Source organism: Syngnathus acus, chromosome 11, assembly GCF_901709675.1.
Source record: "Syngnathus acus chromosome 11, fSynAcu1.2, whole genome shotgun sequence".
Taxonomy (NCBI): domain Eukaryota; kingdom Metazoa; phylum Chordata; class Actinopteri; order Syngnathiformes; family Syngnathidae; genus Syngnathus; species Syngnathus acus.
This window is the reverse complement of record NC_051096.1, coordinates 2296428-2317593: the sequence shown is the minus strand read 5'-3', so window position 1 is coordinate 2317593 and position 21166 is coordinate 2296428. Positions and strand designations below refer to the sequence as shown.

The window sequence follows — 21166 nt, the reverse complement described above, 5'->3', positions numbered from 1 at the left end:
TAACATAAGGAGTGTCCATAAGCATAGGTTAGCTACGATTGATTATGTGTTAAGTTAGTGAGTGTTCGATGAAGTTGTGTTTTACAATGACATCGGTTAAAGTAAGGGTACATTTGACATTCTCTTGCTTTGCCATAAAATAACTAACAGCTGAAGCATTCCAATGACATCTGTTAAAGTAAGGGTACCCACCCATAACCATTGTTTAGTTTGGTTGCGTTGATTATTGAGTTAAGTTTCATTTTCTTCCTTTTTGCGTCGTTTCAGTTGAATATTTTCAAACATGGTTGTTGATGTCACAAGGTTGGTTGGATGGATGGATGGATGGATGGATGGATGGATGGATGGATGGATGGATGGATGGATGGATGGATGGATGGATGGATGGATGGATGGATCATCAACATGTATTCAATATGGATGTTTTATTCATACATGAATGTATTCTCACGTGAGTAAGGACTGTTAAAGTAAGGGACCCCGTAATCATTGTTAAGTTATGTTGTGTTGAATATCTTTGAAGTGTTTTAGTAGTTAAGTTGCATTTTCTTTTCTTTTCTTTTTTTGAACCAAAATTTGGATTTTGGGAACGAGGCCAACTGATTACTCCACCCATTCCAGCAATTTATACCCTCAGTCTCCTTTTTGTCCCCTCCCTTTACGAATGTTGAGTTTTACAATCCAAAGAGGTTTGCGACGGCATCATTCTCGCTTGAATGAGAAACGGCGAGTGGAATTGTCGTCGTTTGTACGAACAATTGAGATGTGTCACTTTTTTCCCTTATTCATTAAACTTTCTCTTGATAATCCTTTGATTTGATGATTGATTGTTTTTTTTTTCACGTACATTTTACGATGTGGAGCGTGGTTCTTCTGTATTCAATAATGAAAGCTTAAGATTTCCTTTCACAGTCATACTTTGAACCGTTCAGTTCTTAGTGAAGACAGATATAGATCAGGGGATGTTTGAGTGTTGTTAGTCACCTAAACATTGAACAGAGGCTGTGATGTACCGAAGTCAAATTCCTTGTTTGGCACACTCAAACATGGCGAATAAAAACTCTTGAATATACCCTTAACATCGGAATGAGCCAGACCTGGTCGGAAGTAGTTACCTTAAACTCAGCTAGTGGGCTAGTGTCAATAAACTCATCCCCGCGACGGTTTCATGAAAGACAGCTTAACCCAACCGAGAGTTACCAAATTGCGCCTTAGGGCAGGGGTGTCAAACTCATTTTTTTCGCGGGCCGCATTGTAGTCATAGCTTCTTTCGGCAGGGCCATTATGGCTGTCGACCCAAATCAATGTATGAGCACCTCACATTACATACAGTCAAAGCTACAAAAGAAACTGACAGTCAAACCTCGGTTTTCGAACGTCCCGGTTCTCGACCAAATCGGAATTCGAACAAACAATTCTAGATGGGGTTTTTTTTTTGCTTCGGTTGTCGAACATAATTTGGAGGTCGAACCTCGCGAGATGAGCGGGGGGGACCCGAGAAAACCCGACCGCGCGGCCCGGATGCCGACTGACTCCGTTGTTATTGTATTTTCGTTACTTTGAGGATTGTATTAACCCCTAATCATGCCACCAAAGAATGCAAGTGGGAGCAGTAAAGCCATCCTAAAACACAAAGACGCTCTTCAAGCAATGCGACATGCAGTGAGCGACCGGCCGGCGCGCTGCGGTTGCGCGATCGGACCAAATTAAGCTCCCTGCGCACTGAGGTCCACTTACATTTTGGATAGTATATCAGGACTTTCAAAATATTTTCTAAATTTTAGCGACCGCTCTGCCACAATAATGCGATCAGCGCGGTGCAGTTGCGCACTCGGCGACGCGCTACGGTTGCGCGTTCGGCGGTGCGCTGCTGCAGTTGCGCGATCGGACCAAATTAAGCTCCCTGCGCACTGAGGTCCACTTAAATTTTGGAAAGTATATCAGGACTTTAAAAATATTTTCTAAATTTTAGCGACGGCTGTCACAATAATGCGACCAGCTCGGTGCAATTGCGCGGTCGGCGACACGCTACGGTTGCGCGTTCGGCGGTGCGCTGCAGTTGCGCGATCGGACAAAAATGCGCAAATGAAAAAATGCTTAAAAAATGAGTTTTTTTTTTTTTTTTGTCTTGGAATGGATTAAAATTGTTTCAATGGGAACAATAGATTCGGAATTCGACCGATTCGCTTCTCGAACTGCCTTCTGGAACGGATTGTGGTCGAAAACCGAGGCTTGACTGTAAGTCGTTTTCAAATCAGACTGGTCAAATATTTAAAAAAAAAAAAAAAGATATTAAAAGTGAAGATAATTTGCAATTCTATATGACACAGGAATTTGATGCACCATTTGTCTTGGCGGGCCACATAAAATGATGTGGCGGGCCGTATCTGGCCTTGAGTTTGATACCTGTGCCTTAGGGAGAGAAAGCCGCTGTAAAAAGGACGCCGTAGTAGGTGTCAGACCTCTCGACTAAAACGACTTTTTTTCAGCTGACTTTAAGGTCTCGGCATGTCAGCCAACCTTTAAGTTATTCCACACTGTTTGGCAACGAAACCATGTTGGAATTTCGCTCATGGGACGTCGTCCTCCTCCAAAATGATGCGTGCCGCAGTTGTTGCCATTCCAACGTTTGTCCAACCTTTCGCATCTGCTGAATATTTATGAGCGAGCGTGACGTCATTCAAGATCAACCCCATTGGGCAAACGCCCATCACCATCGAGGTGCTCTTTGTTCCCATGCCCTAGGTGGCAGCACGAGAAACACCACGCATTTTAAAACAACAAAAACAAACGGAAGTGAGATTTTTTTTGTTTTTGGACGCAGTGAGAAACATGTCGACGACCTGAGAGCACTAAACTGTCACGGTTGTTAATATTTAATCTTTCCGCTTTTGCGCGTCAACGACAACCCAAGCTCCGAATCGGTGTAATCGCGGAGCGTTCTGTTTGTTAGCTTAGCCTGTTAACTGCTAAGAGGCCAACTCCGGAAGTTCGTTTGCTTCCGAAGCCAGTGGAGAAGGCGAGTGGAAACTAGTCAACTTTGGAGATGTGCAAAGTCCGGATGCTGAGAGCCTTGGTGAACGAGCGACTCAATGCCGCCATGGAAGAAATCTTTGGACTGTTCGAAAGGACCATCGCCGAGTACGAGGAGGAACTTTGCCGATCTAAAGAGGAGATCGAGCGACAACGACAACTGCTGGACTCTCGCGAACATCCGGGAAGCTTGGGCGCGAAAGGTCGCTTCATTTAACGGCCACTCCAGACGCAAAATTATAAAACTTCTTTTTGTATGTGAAAAATCTGGTCGTAAAACGAGAAGGGCGTGTTAAAAGTGTCAAATGTTTGTAGGTGGGGTCGTGTGTGTATGACGTACCGTGTTTGTGTCTTTTTGTCCCGTAGCCATCAGGACATGTCAAGAAAATGATGTTGCGCCCGAGTGTCTGAAGGAGGCCGAGCCGTCCCACGTTAAGGAGGAGGACGAGAACCAGGACCGGCCCGAGTTCCCGCACCTTCTGCGGGAGGATGACATCACCAAGTTCCACGTGAAGAGAGAAGACGAAGATGACCCGGCTCAGTGGTCACATCTTAGGTAGGCTTTCAAAATCACAAGTGGAAATCCGTGCAAATCACAAATAAGGAATTTACAAAATTGCAGGTTGGTGCTCGATAGGCAAGTCAAATACAGTAAAACTTGCACTCTGAGTTCTTCTGTGAATGGCAAAAATGCACCAACATTTGCTGCCCCCCAATAAAAGTTTGTAATTGCCACACAATGCCGTTCAATTACTTTGAGCTTTGAGGCACCAACGCAGTCAAATGTTACATCCATACGTCAGCACAAACTGCCTTTGCACGAGGCGCAAACAAACGTACCTCTCCTGCTCGACGTAGAACTTGATGGGAAATTCTCTGCCTGTTTTCCACCCCCTCCCTCATGTCAGGAGCAAAGCGGGAGAAGCCCGACCACGTAACGGCTCGTCCCCGCCGTCGGAGCGCAACGAGACGGATGACGGCGAGGGAAGGGGCGGGGTTTCCGAGGGCGGCCGAGCGTCCCGGGGCAACGAGGCCTTCATCTGCTCCTTCTGTAGCAAAAGCTTCGGCCGCAAGGACAGCTTTGTCCGCCACATTCGAGGCCACACGGGTGAGAAGCCCTTTTCCTGCTCCACCTGCAGCAAGAGCTTCAAGTACCGCTACGAGATCAGCCGCCACATGAGGATCCACACCGGGGAGAAACCCTTCAGCTGCTCCGTGTGCGGCAAGACCTTCGGCCGCCGGGAGCACTTGCTGTCACACACGCGAAGTCACACCGGGGAGAAACCCTTCGGCTGCTCCGTGTGCGGCCGGGGCTTTGGCCAGCGCTCGCACTTGGCGGCGCACTCCCGAACGCACACCGGCGTCAAGCCCTTCTCTTGCGGCGTGTGCGCCAACCGCTTTTCCCTCAAGTGTGTTTTGATTGCGCACATGAGGACGCACACGGGCGAAAAGCCCTTCGCCTGTTCCGTGTGCGGGAACAACTTCACCCGCAAGCGCCATTTGTCCATGCACATGAGGAGGCACGCGGGGGAGAAAAGTGACGTTTGACGGCCGGCTCTCTCAACCAACCCGAGCGACACCTTTCTTTCTGTACTTAGCCAAGGATTAAATCTGGGAATCATCATCTGTGAATAGTGTGTGTAGGAGGACTTTAGTTTTACCATTATCCGTGTATTTTTTTTTTTTCGCGGTTCTGCTTTAACGTCACTTTTTGTGTGTGCCAAACAGAAACGGATGAAGAAAAATCACAGCCGAAGAGCCGCGCTACCGGGAGACCCGGATTTAGATCGAGCGGGTCAGTCATCTTTGAAGTTACTAAAGGGCGCTTCAACCAAACTGGAGGTTTAGTTTTTCTTCGAGTGTTTTGCAGGGGAAAAAAAAATCACTCTTTTACCAGCACTTTTAATTGTCAGATATAATATATATATAATAATCAATACAAGGAGCATTATGCCACTGGGGAACGTCCTACTCACTCAGTGCCGAGCCATTGAAAGAGTGTTAGCCACTGAAGGGCAGACATCGCATATCAGCACCTCTAAGCCCGAGGCCAAAATTTGAAGAAGAGCTTAATCGTCACGGCCGCGTAATGTCGATCGCAATTGCAACATTGATTTGTCCCCCAACCCTTAACAGCGTTGACAGTTGCCCTAACCCGAAACTGAGATGCATGCACGTGAGTGAGCCAGCCCTTTCGTTTGGTACCTATGGAAAACAAACTAATGCTCAAGTCTTTGACAAAGTTGATTTATGTGGGAAAATGTGCCATTATTGAATTTTTATTTATGCTAAAATCCCTTTGAATAAATTTTGTGTCGACGTGCATTTGAAAATTAAAACTACTCGCCTGTGCAATATTGGCACATGTGCTTATTTTTTGTCATCCGTCTGCAGCACACCAGAAGCGCTTCTGCATTTCAGTTGAGGTGTCCCTGCTTTAGTGTATGTGTTGCATGCGTCAAATTGTTGTAATCGTAGTTGTGTTTTCACCTTTCTGCCGTTATTAGACATGAGGAAGTGCTCTCGTCTGTTTAGAAAAAAAAGTTCTCGATTCCATTCCCATTGTGGCCACCAAAGGGCGCAGTCTCCATTCCAAGCTTTCTCTGGGCTGCTCTGACGTCATTGACGATGCAGCGCTGTGTGTGTGTGTGTGTGGGGGGGGGGGGGGGGGGGGGGGGGTGTTAGTCAACGTAAAGGTGCACCCCCTAGTGGTTAATGAGGATGCAGAGCTGTGTGTGAGGCGTGTTGTCAACGTACAAGTGCACTCCCTAATGGTTGTTAGAATTATAACCTGCTTGATGTTTGGATGATCTTGCTTTTTGTCTTGTGGCTAAGGCAGGAATGTTTCAAAGCAGTGTGTGGTGAGATATAGATGACAACAGCCGAAAAAAAATGTGTAAACGTTAGATGTCACTAGTTACACTACAATACCTTAAACGAGCTTGTGCTCGGAAAAAAAAAATACTACCCGTTTTCCGGTCTAAAAGACCCTTACCTTTGTGTAGTTTAAGGTTGTTGTGAAAATATACATAGTGTGTTTTTGGACTTTCAACTAGGTTTCGGTAACACCGTTATGATTATGTTAGCTTGGTGTTAACTGCAAATTTAAATACATGCATTTTAAAACATCCAAACTATCACAGTCAAAATGTGTAAAAAAAATAATAATAATAAAGAAATAAGTCACAAAAAATAGCTCTATAATGTAGGAATAAAAAAGGCCACAATGGAAAACTTTCAAAATATAAAAATAAAATAATTTTACAAAATAAAAAACACTATACTTGGTAATAGGTTTAAATACCAGCTCAGTGGCCTAGTGGTAGAGTGTCCACCCTGAGACTGGAAGGTTGTAGTTTCAACCCGGCCGGGTCATACCAAAGACTGTAAAAATGTGACCCACTGCCTCCCTGCTTGGCACTCAGCATCAAGGGTTGGAATTGGGGGGTTAGATCACCAAATGATTTCTGAGCGTGGCACCGCTGCTGCTCACTGCTCCCCTTTCCTCCAGGGGATGGATCAAAATCACACGGGGATGGGTTAAATGCAGATCTATCCACACGATTCACGAAAATGATACTTCCGACGGGAAAAAACACGGAAATCCGCGGATCCACAGAAAATTCTCATCCCTGACAGAAACAGAAATATAATACAAAAATTAATTAGTGCAGAGATGACAATTAGTTTAATCCCTTCAAAAAAACTTGTTACTTACTTTTCTCTGGCATGGGGTACTTGTATACCCTCCCAGCTGTCGAAGAATAACCCAAAACCTGAGGTTCAAGATCCTCCTGTGGCAATTCTTCATCGCTGGCAGATTGCTCAATGGCAATTGGGCACCACCCATTATAGACTGGGTTACACTATAAATAATTACGAAGAAATAAAGTGTGACTATAACTAGTACTTTCATGAAGAAAGACCATATTAATCACATAACTGTCAGTATGACAAATATTAATTACCCGGTTGGGTCCACATTCATTTTTTGCATTGAGGCTCTTTAATTCCACAAGGATTGAAGACCCAAAACCTGAGCTTCCACTCTACTCCGTTTCCTCCTCCACTCTTTAAGATAATTAGAGGACATAATTCGGCTGGGGGGGAAAAAACAAACAAAAGAACATTTAGATTGGACATACTAAAATTCTTGATATAAAATTAATAAAACAACTGTAATAACATGTTACACTACAAGACTACAAGTATCAGGAAATTATTTTTCAAGAAAATTGTCTCAAAATTAGTAGCAGCTTGAACGATTGATGTGCAACTCTTACATGTATAAAACATACATAAAAATGATTAAAAACTGGGTTAGAGCGCAAGCATGCAGGATAATTGTCAAAAATAAAATGTAATTTTTAAATGTAGGCTACTCCCAGAGATTCTAACTTTTAAAAAGACATTGGTTTCTTCCGCTAATGGAAACAAATAATCCTGTTTTGGCGCAAAAATGTTTAGAGACGTACACTTTCTACATTAAGCTGTTTATTCGATTTATTTGGGTCATTTGATATGTTTCATGCAACATATAATGCCTTACATTAAAAATGTAAGATAAAGGAGTTTTAACCACGTTTAAAAAGTAAAGAAAGTTAACTTTACCGAACCGCCACCCCACACAAACTCAAACTACTCGCAAAAGCATTCTTTGAACACACAGAACCGTCTTTCTTCGAAATTGTTCAGAATAAAACAACGTAGCCTCGAACACACAAGAAGCAGCCCTTCTTTGTCTCGTTGTTCTGTTGTTTTTCAGCAGCTCACAGCAAACTTTCCTCTCTCTGCTTCTTCCTTAAAGGAACTCGCTTTTATTTCCGGTTCCTCTGAAATCAGACGACCCGGAAATAAAAGTGAGTTTCTGCCCCCTAGTGGGGGGAGATACAAATACGTCCCCACCCGCCCTTCGTGCGAGTTGATATTCTATTTTACTCTGATCCGGTTATGGAGTCATATTTTGGGCGAATAAACGGTATTCACTAAAATATATTAAATGATATACACTATTTAATTTAATCGTACACATGGTCTAAGGAAAGTCTACATTTAGACGTCTGGTTAAAATAATAACCACACTTTACACGGCTCAATGGTTGTTTAAAATGAAGCAATACAACATTCCTACATTATTTATACGACTTACAGCTGGTTTAGATTTTAATATTTCATATTTGATGGATTTAATTTTGTTGTCTATATTTGGGCCATATATCAAAGTCAAAGTCAAAGTCAAAGTCAGCTTTATTGTCAATCCCTTCATACGTCAAGACACACAAAGAAACCGAAATTCCGTTTCCTCCATCCCACGGTGACGAGACATACAAGTAGGCGACACAAAACAAAAACAAGTAGGCACAAACCATAAATAATAAATAATAAATAAAATAAAATGAGCGATGAATAAAAACAGACCAATAACCCATTGAATATGAGGGGCAAAACCGAGCCAGTGAGCATACAGCAAGAACAGGACGCTACGCTGAAAGGGGGAGCGAGTTCAGGATCCTAACAGCCTGGAGTACGAAGCTGTTGGAAAGTCTGGTGGTGCGGGAGCGCAGGCTCCTGTACCGCCTCCCAGAGGGCAGAAGTTCAAACAAAGGGTGAGCGGGGTGACTCACATCACTCACAATCTTGGTCGCCTTGCGGGTGAGATGGGAGGTGTAAATGTCCTTCAAGGAGGGGAGAGAAGCACCAATAGTCTTACTAGCCGTTTTCACAATGCGCTGCAGGGCCTTCAAGTCTTGGTCAGTGCAGCTGCCACCCCAGACAGCAATACAGCTGGAGAGGACGCTCTCAATGGTGCCGCGGTAAAACGTAGTCATGACGGCCGGAGGAGTCCCCGCTCGCCTGAGTTTCCGAAGGAAGTACAGGCGGCGCCGGGCCTTCTTCGCCAGCGACGCGGTGTTGGTGGACCAGGAGAGATCCTCACTGATGTGCACCCCCAGGAACCTGGCGCTGCTCACTCTCTCCACCACAGCACCGTCGATGGTCAGCGGCAGGTGTTGGGCGTGACCCTTCCGGAAGTCAACGACAATCTCCTTGGTCTTGTCGACGTTCAGCAGGAGGTTGTTGTCCCTGCACCACGCGGTCAGAAGGTCAACCTCCAGCCTGTATTGAGTCTCGTCTCCCTTGGTGATGAGACCCACCAGAGTCGTGTCGTCAGCAAACTTCACTATGCGGTTGCCGCTGCAGGTGGCAGCGCAGTCATGCGTCAGGAGGGTGAAGAGCAGCGGACTGAGCACGCAGCCTTGGGGGGCCCCTGTGCTCAGCGTGATGCTGGCGGAGATCTTGTCGCCAACACGTACCACCTGTGGCCTCTGACAGAGGAAGTCCAGTAGCCAGTTGCAGAGGCCGGTACTGAGGCCCAGCTTGTCAAGTTTGCCGATGAGACGCTGCGGCACAATGGTGTTGAAGGCAGAACTGAAGTCCACAAACAGCAACCTCACATACGAGTCCTTCCCCTCCAGGTGGGTGAGGGCCGAGTGGAGGGCAGAGCAGATGGCATCCTCAGAGGACCGTTTGGCTCGGTACGCAAACTGGAAGGGGTCAATGGTGGGGGGGAGAACCGACCGGATGTGCTCCAAGACAAGCCGCTCAAAGCACTTCATGACGATGGGCGTAAGTGCCACGGGGCGGTAGTCATTTAAGCAGGATGGAGCAGGCTTCTTCGGCACAGGTACGATGGTGGCTGCTTTGAAACTCGACGGGACGATGGCCTGCTGCAGGGAAGTGTTAAAGATGTCCGTGAAGACATCCGTCAGCTCACCAGCGCAGTCCTTCAGCGCTCGACCCGGGATGTTATATATATGTATTTTTTTAAATCTTTCTGGTTTTAATTTTGTCGTCAATATTTGGGCCACACATAGACCAATTATAGACGTCTAAAATCGGGCTACACATCAAGTTGATGGTGTCGTTGTCAGCTGATAATGGGGCAACCGCCTGACACCAACTTCTGCTCACAAAATTCACCAAAAGTTACAAATAAAAAGAACTATGTACTGCTATTCTATACATTTGTTAAAAACGTATTTCAATATTTTAATTTAAAAAACAACAACCCAGTCCTATTTATATGTATAAGCATTTTAAGAATGGTTTGAATTTAAAAAAAATCATTGTGAAATTGAATTACAGCGTAGAAGAATTACATTTGTTTACATACAAATACGTCGAATTTTCATAAGCCTCCCTAATTCAACCTATTAAAACGGTTCTAATATAATGGGGTGACAAAAATATTCGCGATAAAAAATACACACAAGCGTGTGCACGAACGCTGGTCTGTACTGCTACTGTTTTGGTTTTAGTTTTTTTTTGCGTGCATTTATGTGAGTGCGAGCGGTGTGCTGGCTGCGTGAACGAGCAGCGCCTGCGTGACGCTGCTGCTGCTGGTGGTGGTGGGGGCCGCGCGGCCGCAGCACACTTGAGCAGCCGGGTGGGGAGGGGAGCGACGCTTTCCGGCCGCCAGCCCCCGGAGCACAGCGAGCACGCAACGCAGGAGGGGGTTGTGGCGGTGCCGCGAGCCGAGCCAAGCCGAGTTGAGGCGAGGCGCGGACGATACGGGAGGAGAGAGCCACTCGGGAGCCACAGACTGCCCCGCCGCCGCCACAAACAGTAAGCAGCCCCCACACCAAACGCCGCGTTCTCTCCCCGCCCCGGGCTGGGGCGTCTCGGGTGCGCCGGGGGAAAGTTGCTCCGGTCGGCAAGCGCTCCACAGCTCTGGCTGCTCGGCGCGGGTCTGCGAACTGCGCCACTCCTTTCCCTCACTTTAGCTCTTTTTTTCACGGTTTCAGCACTCGAGGCTACGTTGATAGTACGCGCAGTCAAGTCGGCGTTGCGCAATTCGTTTGCGCTAATGTCACCCTTTTTGTGCATTTTGTTTTTAAATCTGTCTTTTACTATCGCGGAAGTGTGTTGACACGCAAGGCGAGCAGCTGATTCCAGCCCGGCTTGACGTGTCTCCGTCGGGGCTTTTCTGCCCGTTTTTTTAAGACATTGCTAATGCACTACTACTTACTATAGTGTTTTTTTTTTGCAAAGGGCACAGCGGCTTTGTGATTGCGAGATTCGCCGTGATGTCATTCATCTCAGCTCGGACCATTACATAACGGACTGTGGGGAAGCCTGCTATAGCGAGGCTATTTTTACTCTGTTTATAACCCCCCCTCCCCCCCATGCTGCACTACTCCCAGTCCCGAGTGTTGGCCTATCGCTCACGTTGTCATTTTTTTACTACTACGAGGAGGATTGCGTGTGTAAGTTTCGTGTATCGAGACGAGCCAGTGCCGAAGTCACACTCGCCCCTGCCCTGCGCGTCAAGTCCAAGCCTTTCAAGCTTACTAAAGCACCAGCAGACGCTCCATCGCGACATGCTCAAGAAAATTGCGTCACAATGGTGGCTCTTAACGTTTGAAGACCTTGCTGCCAAGTAGTTATACACTTTAAATATAGATAATTCAACATTTTTATAATTTATAGACGAATTTGTATTGTAAAATAAGGAAAGTGTGATGATAACCGTAGAGTGGGTAATGGCGCTTAATGTCATAGGAGTTTATAAGTTTATAGAGTTTGTAGTTTTCACAAGAGTTTTTTTTTTCCTTCCTCGGTGTGTTAATGTAAAACGATGACATCAGAAACATACAGAAAATGAAAAAAAGCATTTTTGGATGTTAATTTCAATTTTTAGAAAGAATAAAAAACAAAAGGATAAAAAATAATCAAATGTGGAATTTGATTCAATTTTTTACTGTTAAAAATTTGCTTTGAAAATAATATAAAACATTTTCTTGAAAGCAAGAAATGAACAAAAAGAGCTTTTGAATAGGTCAAAAAAGGAAAACAAATCATTCGTAATGACTCGCGTACGCTACTTGGAGCTGCCACTCCGGACGCTAGACGGCGTGGGCAGCAACAATGGTCTTGCACCGATGGGGGGGCGGAGGGGGAGGTGATATGCGTTCGAGAGACTGGAATTCAATAACAGGAAAAAAGCCCGTGAAAAAGAAACAATCGGTGGAATAGCCCAACCCACCCTGCGCGGCCGTTGTGCTTGTCAAGCGTTTGCACCCTGCGGGACGCCTAAATGGAGCGCGTGGGAGTGGGGGACGGCATAGTTGAAAGCATCTTGACGCTATTTCATTGATGTCATTATTGGAGTGAGTCGACTATGCGGCGGCTGTTTTGCTGTGGCATTGTCGTGCAGTGTTGTGACCTAGATTGAAGACACGTCGCGCATTGGTAGTTGAGGAGAGGCCGCTTCATTGGAGCTTGTTTGGGCGTCCGTGGAACTTCCTATTTTTTTCTTCCCTCCAGCAAAGAGTTTGCGTGTCGTCTGTTTGTCGCCCGTTTTAAAAATTTGCGTAAGTGGCCGCTTGGGCTGTGCGTTTATCGACTCAACGCTTGAATTTCGATATGAAAGGAGCTGCTGTTTTGGTTAGCGACACGACACTGTGTGATTTTTGCATGACATAATCTTGATGACCGTTTTGGATTTTTTTTTCTTGAGGGAATGTTGCCACATCCGGACAGCGGACACATTTTGAGCTGTGGCACAGCAGCCCAGACCAAGGCTTGCCCTCCACTGTACGTTGCTGACAACAGGCTCCGCCTCCTCCACGTAGCTCCTCCTCCTCCTCCACTCAGGTACCACCACCTCTCTGTTTCTGATTCCTACCGAAAGAATCGTAACGTTACGAGCAGGGAGTCGATTCCAAACGATTGTCCGCTCTTTACCGACTCGCCAAACTTTTCCACCTTTGTTATTGTCATCTTGGCATGGCAGCCAATGTGAGCTTTTCACCGGCCGCCGTCTCTTTTCTTGCTCTCCTCCTCCTTCTTCTTCTCACCTCGTCTCTCCTTCTCTAGCCCACTCTCATCTCTCCTCTTCCTCCTCAATTCACATCATTTGAACCTGCTCATTAAAGCGCTTTACCATTTCTGTGGGCTCCAAAGTTTTCCTCTGGGCTTGTTTGCAAATTCTGCTTTGATTTTTAAATTCCCTAACTGGGCTGCGAGAATCCACCAGAAGCGAAGTGAGCGTGTCCGCTGGCGTTTCTTTTCTTATTTGAAGTGTAAATGGCGTACGCGGGCGCAAGTCGAATGAGGTGTGGCGTCAAAGCTTGTCTCATCTGATGTAAGGTCAGACTTCCTTGTTTGGGTGCACCCCCACCCCAAAATAGCATTTGAAGCGGGTCAAGCGCGGCTCGGCACAATATCGGCACCTGCCACTGGCAGCTTCCGATACCTGCTCGCTGCACATCGGAGGCGGGCGGAGTCATTCAACCTAAAATAGCTTCTCCTCGCCATGGCAATAACAGCCGACCGCTCGACGGAGCGGAATCTCTCATCGCTGTACTCTTTCTTCCGAGCGAGGATGGCGAGTTACGTTTTATGTTTGTTTGCGTCGCCGTGGAAACGTGCATACGCATCCCGAGACAACGTTGATTTAATTTGAATGTTGAGCCCCTGAAGCTTGCATCGATTAGCAACGTCGCGGTCAATTTTGAAACCTTACTCCAAAATTCAGCCCTCCGATCCACTTTGACTTGCACGAAAACTAAGGTGAAGCCGGAGGCCAGCTGCAGGTTGCCCCGCCCCCCTCTCCCCCTCCCTTCTCTTAGCTGAACTCTGGGAACCCTGCAGGTTGTACGGCACGCCGTTACTATTTGGAGCTTTCATCTCACCAGATGGTGCATGGGCGCCGCCCACTTGCCACCATTTGTTATACAATATGGATTGTATAACAGGCAGAAAGCAACCCCCCCCCCACGCAAATACACAAACGGTGAACTCGTCTGTCCTGTTTTGTGTGCGCAGAATCCCCGAGTGCAGAATTGATCCACCTTCTGGGCAGAACCCAGCAAAGAGCACCGCCGCTGCTTATGAGGCCAACAGAGTGCCCGAGCTTTGACTGTTGTGAACGCACGCAGCCTCGGCGTGCGTTGCGGTCGCCCGCAAGCATGCCTTTCTCGTTGTATCGACGATACGACGACAAGAAAAGTGCGGCCCGTCAAGCCGGTTCTGCTTGACAGTGCGTCCGCGCGTGTGCATGTTAAGGGTTGTGGGGTAGCACAGGCAAGGGAAGGGCATTCAAATACAAGAGTCACTTTGAAAGTCTGTTCTCGTGCCACGTCGTCTTTAAAATGTACATTATGGTCTCTTCAAAAATATTGCACAAGTCCTGACATGTCAGCACGTAGTACATCCAAAAGTACAGAATTAAAAAAAAAAAAGAGACCTTAAAATATTTTTTAAATAAAATATTTAATATTATAAATAAACAAATAAATGTAATAAGACCTTAAAATATTTTTTAAATAAAATTTAATATTATAAATAAATACATGAATAAATATTTTTTAAGTAAAATGATTCAATATTAATAATAATATTTTGTCCTCTATTTAAAACAAGAACCAAAAAAATTTATTTTTCTCAAGGGAAAGAAAGAAATCAAGTTAGTTTTTTTTTTTCTCCCAAAGATGAGGAAAAGCATGGCTGCGGTCAAAGAAGGCATTTCCTGTATGTTACACGCACACACGCGCGTGCAAACAGCTGTCAGACACGACGTCAGCCTGCAACGCTTTAGTGCTGAGATCACCGCTGATGTTTGTGTCAAGAAACGTCCCGCGCGCTTTTCAAGAAGGCGGCGTGCTGAGAGTGCAGTCGAGCTTTCCGCGCTGCCTTCAGGGACCGTCTTGTCACACGTCTTTTGGTTTGGCAGCAATTTGCCAGCGCCTTTGCCATTTTCTGCATATGAACGTCTGCCTCTTAGCGAGGGGTTGGACAATTACCAGCTTTGGTGAATGCACCACGGCTTGCATTTCAGTTTTTCTGATATTTGCCAGCTTTGATGACAGAAACGCGTGCCGAGATTGCGTTTTGGCGCCGCCTTCGGTGACCTTTGGTGTCCTTGGGCTTGCGCTGACTGCATGAGTTTGGAATCAAAGCTTTCATCCTGCCTCCTCCTTCTCTCACTCATTTTTTTAATTCACTCGTCATTTCTCTCTCCCCCCCGCTGCGTCTAGCCGGCTGACTCGATGTTGCCTCTTCTCCGCCACCATCTGCTTTGCTCGCTCGCTCGCTCTTTCTCGGCTTTGCCTTTCGCTCTCGTCGGCTCCATCTGTCCGCCGCCGCAACTTCCCTTTGCACTTTGAACACGGCACCAAAAAACACCTCTTAGAAAAAGGAAAACTACACGGTGGTGTTGTTGGCTTGGACTTTTGCCCGCATGTGGCGGCTGCGTTTGTTCTTGTGTGTATGTATGCGTGCATGTGTACTCTGTGGCAGCAATGGAGGAGCTTAGTGGCAATTTGCCCATCCCGCCACTCCCTCCCAAATCCTCACACGCACGCAGCTATTTGGGAATGGGCCCGTGGCCCAGCACCCCTCTGGGGTGAAAAAAAACAAAAAAGCGTCAAAGCAAAAAGTGCAAGCTGTGAGCGTAGCCGCCGACCTTCAGTTCAGCGAGTGCACTCTGATGACATCATTACGTAATGTTTACACGCTGCGCTGCACAAGTGCTGTGCTGCTATGGTGGCGGCGCAAGAACAAGAGGAACTTCTGCTGCGTTTGTCTGTATCGTGTGTGTGTGTGTGTGTGTGTGTGTGTGTGTGTGTGTGTGTGTGTGTGTGTGTGCGTAGCGTAAGAGGAAGCGACGACAGTGTGAGGAGTAAAAGAGCGCAATGCTGTGAGAGGGGGCGACCTGTGGTGAGTACACTTGAGTGTGTGTGTGTGCGCACAGGAGGGGGGGGGCTACGACATGATATTCCACTATTGACACACCATATGCGCGTGCGTGTGCGCGTAATGAATCCGCACGTACTCGCTCTGTCCTACTTTGCGCCTCTTAATCGTCTCAACAAATCACGCACGCTACAAAAAGTGCAAGTCATTCAACTTGTTTTTCTCACATTTGTAAGAAACTCATGACTCTAGCTGGCCCATCATTCCAAAATACAGTTTTCTCTCTCTCTCTGTCTCTCTCTCTCTGTCTCTCTCTTTCTCTCTCTCCACACCTTAAGCGTTTTGACCTTAGAAGGACAATCGTGTAGTCATGCATGAGTGTGCGCTTTTGCTTTGTGGACACACACACACACGCATGCACTTGACACTCGGGTGTACATGTGAAGTGAAGCCCATAGAGGACTGTCATCTTGGGTTACAGGTTATCTGATAACTACACACGCACGCACACACACGCACGCACTGCCAAGTCAGCAAGCTTCAGGTGAGCGAGCATTTCAAGTGAAGGTGGGTGTCTGGTTTCAGTGAGGCAACACGTTTCCTTTCTGTAATCTGGGTCAAGCCTTTGCTGTCCTCGGCCGCGGCTGCATGGCCCTCAGTCAAGGAAGGGGGCATTGCTCAGAACCAAAACCAAGGACTTTTCTTGTTCTTTTGGTGGCTCCGTTGGCGATAGACGTTCCTGCCAGATTCCACGTTTCGTCATCTTTTCTCATTTTCCGAAACTGCCTCGGTCGTGCTCACGTGGCTCCGCCGTGTTTGCCTTTCAGGACCGGGAGGCTCGCAGGGCGATGATTCCGCATGAAGCGCCACGCACTCGGCCCCCCGTCGCCTCGGACGGCAGCAGCAGGTGCCAGCGCGTGACGTGCTCCGACTTAGCCTAGAGTCCCCCACAGAAGCCCAACCGCGTACCTTGACCCCCCCCCCCCCCTTTTTCCGGTCGCCCTCATAGTTTGTGTGGAAAGTGAGAAGGAACGCAAGATTAGATAAGGCAGACCACTGGAGCAGGATCAGGATGAAGTCCAATCATGAAAGGAGTAACGAATGTCTGCCCCCAAAGAAGAGGGAGATCCCACCCAGCACGCATGGTCCACAAACCCGCTCCCTAGTCGCTCCACCCGCCGCCAAGCCCCCGGAGAACGCGACCTGGCCGGCTGCCAGCAGCACCGCCCAGTCGGACGCCCCTCGCTATCAATCCCCCCCCTCCACCTCCAGCTCGACGAGGCTTTCCGCCGTCTGCACGTCGCCCCTGCCCCAGACAGGAGGGGGGACGCTCCACTACACCCAACTGCCGGCCAATCTTCAGTTCATCACCTCGCCTTACAACGCAGCGTACGCCAGCTACGTGGCCCCTCAGCTCCTTCCGCCGCCCTCGTCCTATTGTCAGAGGTTGTTGTCACTCCCCGAGACGCATGAGCGAGCATCCGTCCGGTACGCCGCCGCCATGCCTCCGCCTCCCACGCTTTACGCGGATGTAGCGGGCGCCGGTAAAGAGGACTCCAGAGAGCTTCACAACGGGGGGCTGGAGCGGAGCCGCGGGGTCAAATTCCACGACGCCTACGAGGCCCGCCGAGCAGTTCCCCTGCCGGACTCAATTCACGAGCCTTCGAGAACGTCCGTCGTGCTGGAGGATCGCCAGCTGTCATTATCCCGAGGCGACCCTGGGAAGCCACTCAAGCTTACGCCTGTGTCCTCCAACCACACATTTCCACCTCCCTCAGGTAGAGACAATCTGAAAGCTTGCGTCAGCCCGCTGTCACCGCAGACGCTGGTCCAGACCGCTCGCGACTCTCCAGCCGAACCGCCGTGTGCGGGGCTCACCCCCGGCGGGATCTACCCGCAGTCCCCCGTGATTGGTTACATCGCCGGGGCGGGCAGCAGCCAGCACGCGGCCGTCAGCTACCACGGCAGCTTACAGCAGCACGTGCTCCTTGCAGGAGCCCGGCCGGTCATCATCCCGCTTGACGGAAGCGCGCTGTCCTCCGCCCGGGCCTCCGGAGGTGACCACCCTGCCGGCTCGTACCACCAGGGCAGCTCAAGCGGGCCGATCCGGGCCCAGCTCCACCTCCCCACGGTTCCGTCGGCGGTGGCGGCTCCTCCATCTCTACCGCCGTATTTCGTGAAGGGATCCATCATCCAGTTAGCGGACGGCGAACTGAAGCGCGTGGAGGAGCTGAAGACGGAGGACTTCATCCAGAGCGCCGAGATCAGCAGCGAGCTGAAGATCGACTCGTCCACGGTGGAGCGCATCGACGGGAGCCGCGCCTCGCCTGACTTTGCCATCGTGCACTTCTCCGTGGGCGAGCGACGCTCCCAGGTAAGTTCCAGACAAACAATCCTCGGAGTCGAATGCCTAAACCAAAGATGTTCTCGGATCTTGCAGGTGAGCGTGGAGGTGTTGGCCGAGTATCCCTTCTTCGTCTTCGGCCAAGGGTGGTCGTCGTGCTGCCCAGACCGAACCAGCCGACTCCTGGAGCTACCTTGCACCAAGCTTGCGGTGGGCGATGTTTGTATTTCGCTCACCCTCAAGAACCTGAGCAACGGATCCCTGAGCAAGACTCAGCCACCGGAGCCGGTCGCCCCTCGCTCAGCTCACGGGTTCCTCCTGGAAGCCCCCAAAGCGCTATCCCGGGTCTCTGTGCACAGGGAGCGGGAGAATGGTGCCATTGCTGTGCAAAACGGCGATATGGACTTGGTGGCAAGGCCCAGCACCGGTGGCAGGAAGCGCCGATGGTCGGCCCCCGAGGCTCGCAAAGTGGAAAAAGCCGAGGATCCGCCCTCGGCCAAATTGACTTTTATCCCTCATGAGGTCAAAGTCACCATCGAGGGAAGATCCAATCTTGGCAAGTGACGATTCGCAAAAGCGCGAATGCCCACCTTAACCGTCGGACAGTCGAGATCCAGCCTCGCTTTCTTTGCCATCACCTGGTCCGACACAAACCGGCTTTGCAGTTTTTGCGCCAGCTGGCGTGGCGCACGTCCCGTCCGCTGTCCGCACGTCAACGTGACACGGCGGCCTTGAAAGAGGGAACGCCACTTTTTTTTATCCTTCTCACCCGCTTCAAACGATCATTGGGCAAATCAGGGGCTCAAAGTTGCTTTGATCAAAACGATATCAGACTTTGAAAACACACTGCGGTGAGTCAACCAACGTTTGGCTTTGCCGATTTCGATTTTTCTAACAAGATTGAACGAGGGGCTTTAATTTAGTTCTTTTGAATGCAGTACTGTAAGTTTGCCAGAGGGGGAGTAACAAGTAGCAGCAGCAGCACTTTGTTTGGGGTCCCGTGGATGTGCCTCGAATGAAATGGCGAGGAGTGAATGAACTTTTGTTTCGGTGAACCCCCCCATGTCCAGTGTTTCCACTTTGGAGTCTTGAAAGAGAATCTTGCAGTTTGCACATGACGAGGAAAAGAAGGAATCAGTCGGCTGTTTTATTTTTGTCTTTGTTGGCTTTTTGGGGGCGGAGCCTGTTGTCTTGGATGAGACGGAAACACTGGAACGGCCCTCATGTTTGAATCTTCTGGCGTCGAGTTAGCGAGCTGGCGAGATGAAAATGATGATGATGAAGACGATATTGTGCTCGGTGGAGGTGGCATGTATTTGTAGGAGATTCTGATGATGCTTTATTTTTATAATGATACAAAAACAGGGTTCCACTTTGTTTTCAAGTCATCTGGATGCCTTGTGTGGATTGAAAGTGTCCAACTTCATTATTTTATATTTTTTTCCTCAACCTCCCCACTGGAACATGAAACCCAACCTGTCAGCCTCTTGAAACCTCCGACATTTTCTCTAATTCAGGTTTACACACACGCACACTTACACACACACGCACACACACACAATGTAACTAAGCCAAAGCCAAGTCATTGCGTTGCTATGGTTACCTAAGAAAGCAATATCATGCACTTTGCTTGCATATGAGTGGATGTTATGCACACACACACACGGAATCATTCCACTGGAGTAGTTGGCAATAAACATTTCATTGGCGATCCTCCAGCAACGCCCCCCCCCCAAAAAAATCCCAAATCACTTTCGGGAGTACCTGAACGCTCGTCCTCGTTTCCAATCTATGCAGTAAATCAAGTCGGGGTTGCTTGTTGTTTCCCACCTCAACCTAATTCTATTCTTTTGAATTCCCAAAGGCAAGTTAACTGTTTGCGTTCGAGCAGGAGGCAACTTTGGTTTTCACCCCCCTCCCTCCCTCGTATAATTTTTATCGTGATGTGCAATATGAGATTAACTAATGTTTTCTCTTTCCCGTCGCGTGTGCCAAGTTGATGTAGCATCGCGCTAACCGGGAGTTTGCTTGTACCAGATTGGCCCCTCCCATATTACGTGAATGCGAATACCTGAAGACAACCCTCATTGCCACAGTGGGGACCACATTTTTATATGATATATATATATATATTTAAAAAAAAGAACATAAATTCATAAAAATGATGCACATGAAGACTTGATGCTTTGCAGCACTTTGGAATCCGAGCTAGCTAGAAGCTAGCTTTGACCGCTAACTTCTGTCCAAAGAATGACAAATGTCGGCAACGTTGGACGAGTGAGGATGAACCTAAAGAAAATGACGGAATGTAAATGTCGTTTTGGGGGTTTAAAAGTAAAAGTTGTTGATTTCGGATTGATAAGGGGGTGGGGCTTAAGAGGGGGGAAGTAGAAGTATAAAGTTGGAAGATTTGGTTTTTTTTCTCTGATTCCCTTTGCTTGTAGCATGGGACATTTCCGACAGACGGCTTTTTTGTAGATTCGTCGTGTCATCAGACAGGAAATGACCAGAATGTTAACCTTAATCTTTTTTTTTTTTTTTTTTTTTTTACGACAAGCGTCCTCAACACGGAGGATCACTTTTTCTTGCACAATATGATTTAAAAAAAACCCGAAGAGTTTGAGCTCTTTTGGGTGACGATTTCAAGGAAAAAAACAGTCTGGGCACTTTTTTGTTTGAATATTGAATCAGGATTTGTATAATTTAGTTTTGGGTAACCAACTCAGGCAGAAAAGGAAACTTTGAAAGTTTGAATGGATTTTCAAGGTGACGTTTAACACGATTAACAACGATGGCGATGAAGTCGCCAAGGCCCGCTTCACCGTCTTTGCAAGCCGAAGAACTGGACTTGACGCTGGCTTGCAAAGGACAACGAGGCCCGCGGGGGACCGTGATGTACTCCGTCACCCGTCCCCACCCCAACCCCCCCTCCTGTTCTTGGCTGTACGGTTTTGACGCCTGTGTATACAAATGCACCTCTTTGGAAAAAAACAAAATCTTTACATATCTTGAATAAACAGGCACTTTGTGTTTTTTTTGGTGTGTTTTTGGCCCAGCCGTCTGTCACGCATCGTCCTTGTGCAGTGTCCATCT

General features: G+C 47.9%; 3 protein-coding genes and 1 long non-coding RNA gene across 7 annotated transcripts in view; 3 read left to right on the top strand and 1 right to left on the bottom strand.

Annotated features, from left to right (window-relative positions):
• LOC119130207 (fibrinogen C domain-containing protein 1-like) overlaps window positions 1-21166 on the top strand; it is a 559732-nt gene that overhangs the window by 299838 nt on the left and 238728 nt on the right. The window lies entirely within an intron of this gene.
• Window positions 2547-5567, top strand: LOC119130332 (zinc finger protein OZF-like). Its single transcript, XM_037264155.1, has 3 exons — window positions 2547-3236; window positions 3400-3589; window positions 3942-5567. Exons 1-3 carry the CDS (start codon window positions 3047-3049, stop codon window positions 4579-4581), a joined length of 1020 nt encoding a protein of 339 aa, XP_037120050.1. The 5' UTR covers window positions 2547-3046; the 3' UTR covers window positions 4582-5567.
• On the bottom strand, window positions 6607-7875 carry LOC119130446. 2 transcript variants are annotated; one of them, XR_005099402.1, is made up of 4 exons: window positions 7756-7875; window positions 7002-7133; window positions 6752-6899; window positions 6607-6665 (listed from the first exon to the last, which is right to left on the bottom strand). It is a non-coding gene; the product is annotated as an uncharacterized LOC119130446 (long non-coding RNA). The 2 variants fall into 2 exon arrangements; XR_005099403.1 differs by having other exon boundaries at window positions 7645-7854.
• Window positions 10425-21105, top strand: LOC119130202 (ataxin-1-like). Of its 3 annotated transcripts, XM_037263935.1 has the most exons (4): window positions 10428-10656; window positions 12551-12687; window positions 16557-18103; window positions 18170-21105. In XM_037263935.1, exons 3-4 carry the CDS (start codon window positions 16802-16804, stop codon window positions 18635-18637), a joined length of 1770 nt encoding a protein of 589 aa, XP_037119830.1. In that variant the 5' UTR covers window positions 10428-10656; window positions 12551-12687; window positions 16557-16801; the 3' UTR covers window positions 18638-21105. The 3 variants fall into 3 exon arrangements, 2 of the variants coding, with proteins under 2 accessions (XP_037119830.1, XP_037119831.1); XR_005099376.1 differs by lacking the exons at window positions 16557-18103; window positions 18170-21105 and adding an exon at window positions 13861-14321 and having other exon boundaries at window positions 10425-10656; XM_037263936.1 differs by lacking the exons at window positions 10428-10656; window positions 12551-12687 and adding an exon at window positions 15659-15753.

What these genes read in the sequence shown, in the direction of transcription:
- LOC119130332 (XM_037264155.1), top strand. Translation starts at nt 3,047, where the DNA reads ATGTGCAAAGTCCGGATGCTGAGAGCCTTGGTGAACGAGCGACTCAAT. An exon ending in GGGAAGCTTGGGCGCGAAAG is followed by an intron (nt 3,237 to 3,399) that starts GTCGCTTCATTT and finishes TTTGTCCCGTAG; the next exon opens with CCATCAGGACATGTCAAGAA. An exon ending in GCTCAGTGGTCACATCTTAG is followed by an intron (nt 3,590 to 3,941) that starts GTAGGCTTTCAA and finishes CCCTCATGTCAG; the next exon opens with GAGCAAAGCGGGAGAAGCCC.
- LOC119130202 (XM_037263935.1), top strand. Translation starts at nt 16,802, where the DNA reads ATGAAGTCCAATCATGAAAGGAGTAACGAATGTCTGCCCCCAAAGAAG. An exon ending in TGGGCGAGCGACGCTCCCAG is followed by an intron (nt 18,104 to 18,169) that starts GTAAGTTCCAGA and finishes CGGATCTTGCAG; the next exon opens with GTGAGCGTGGAGGTGTTGGC.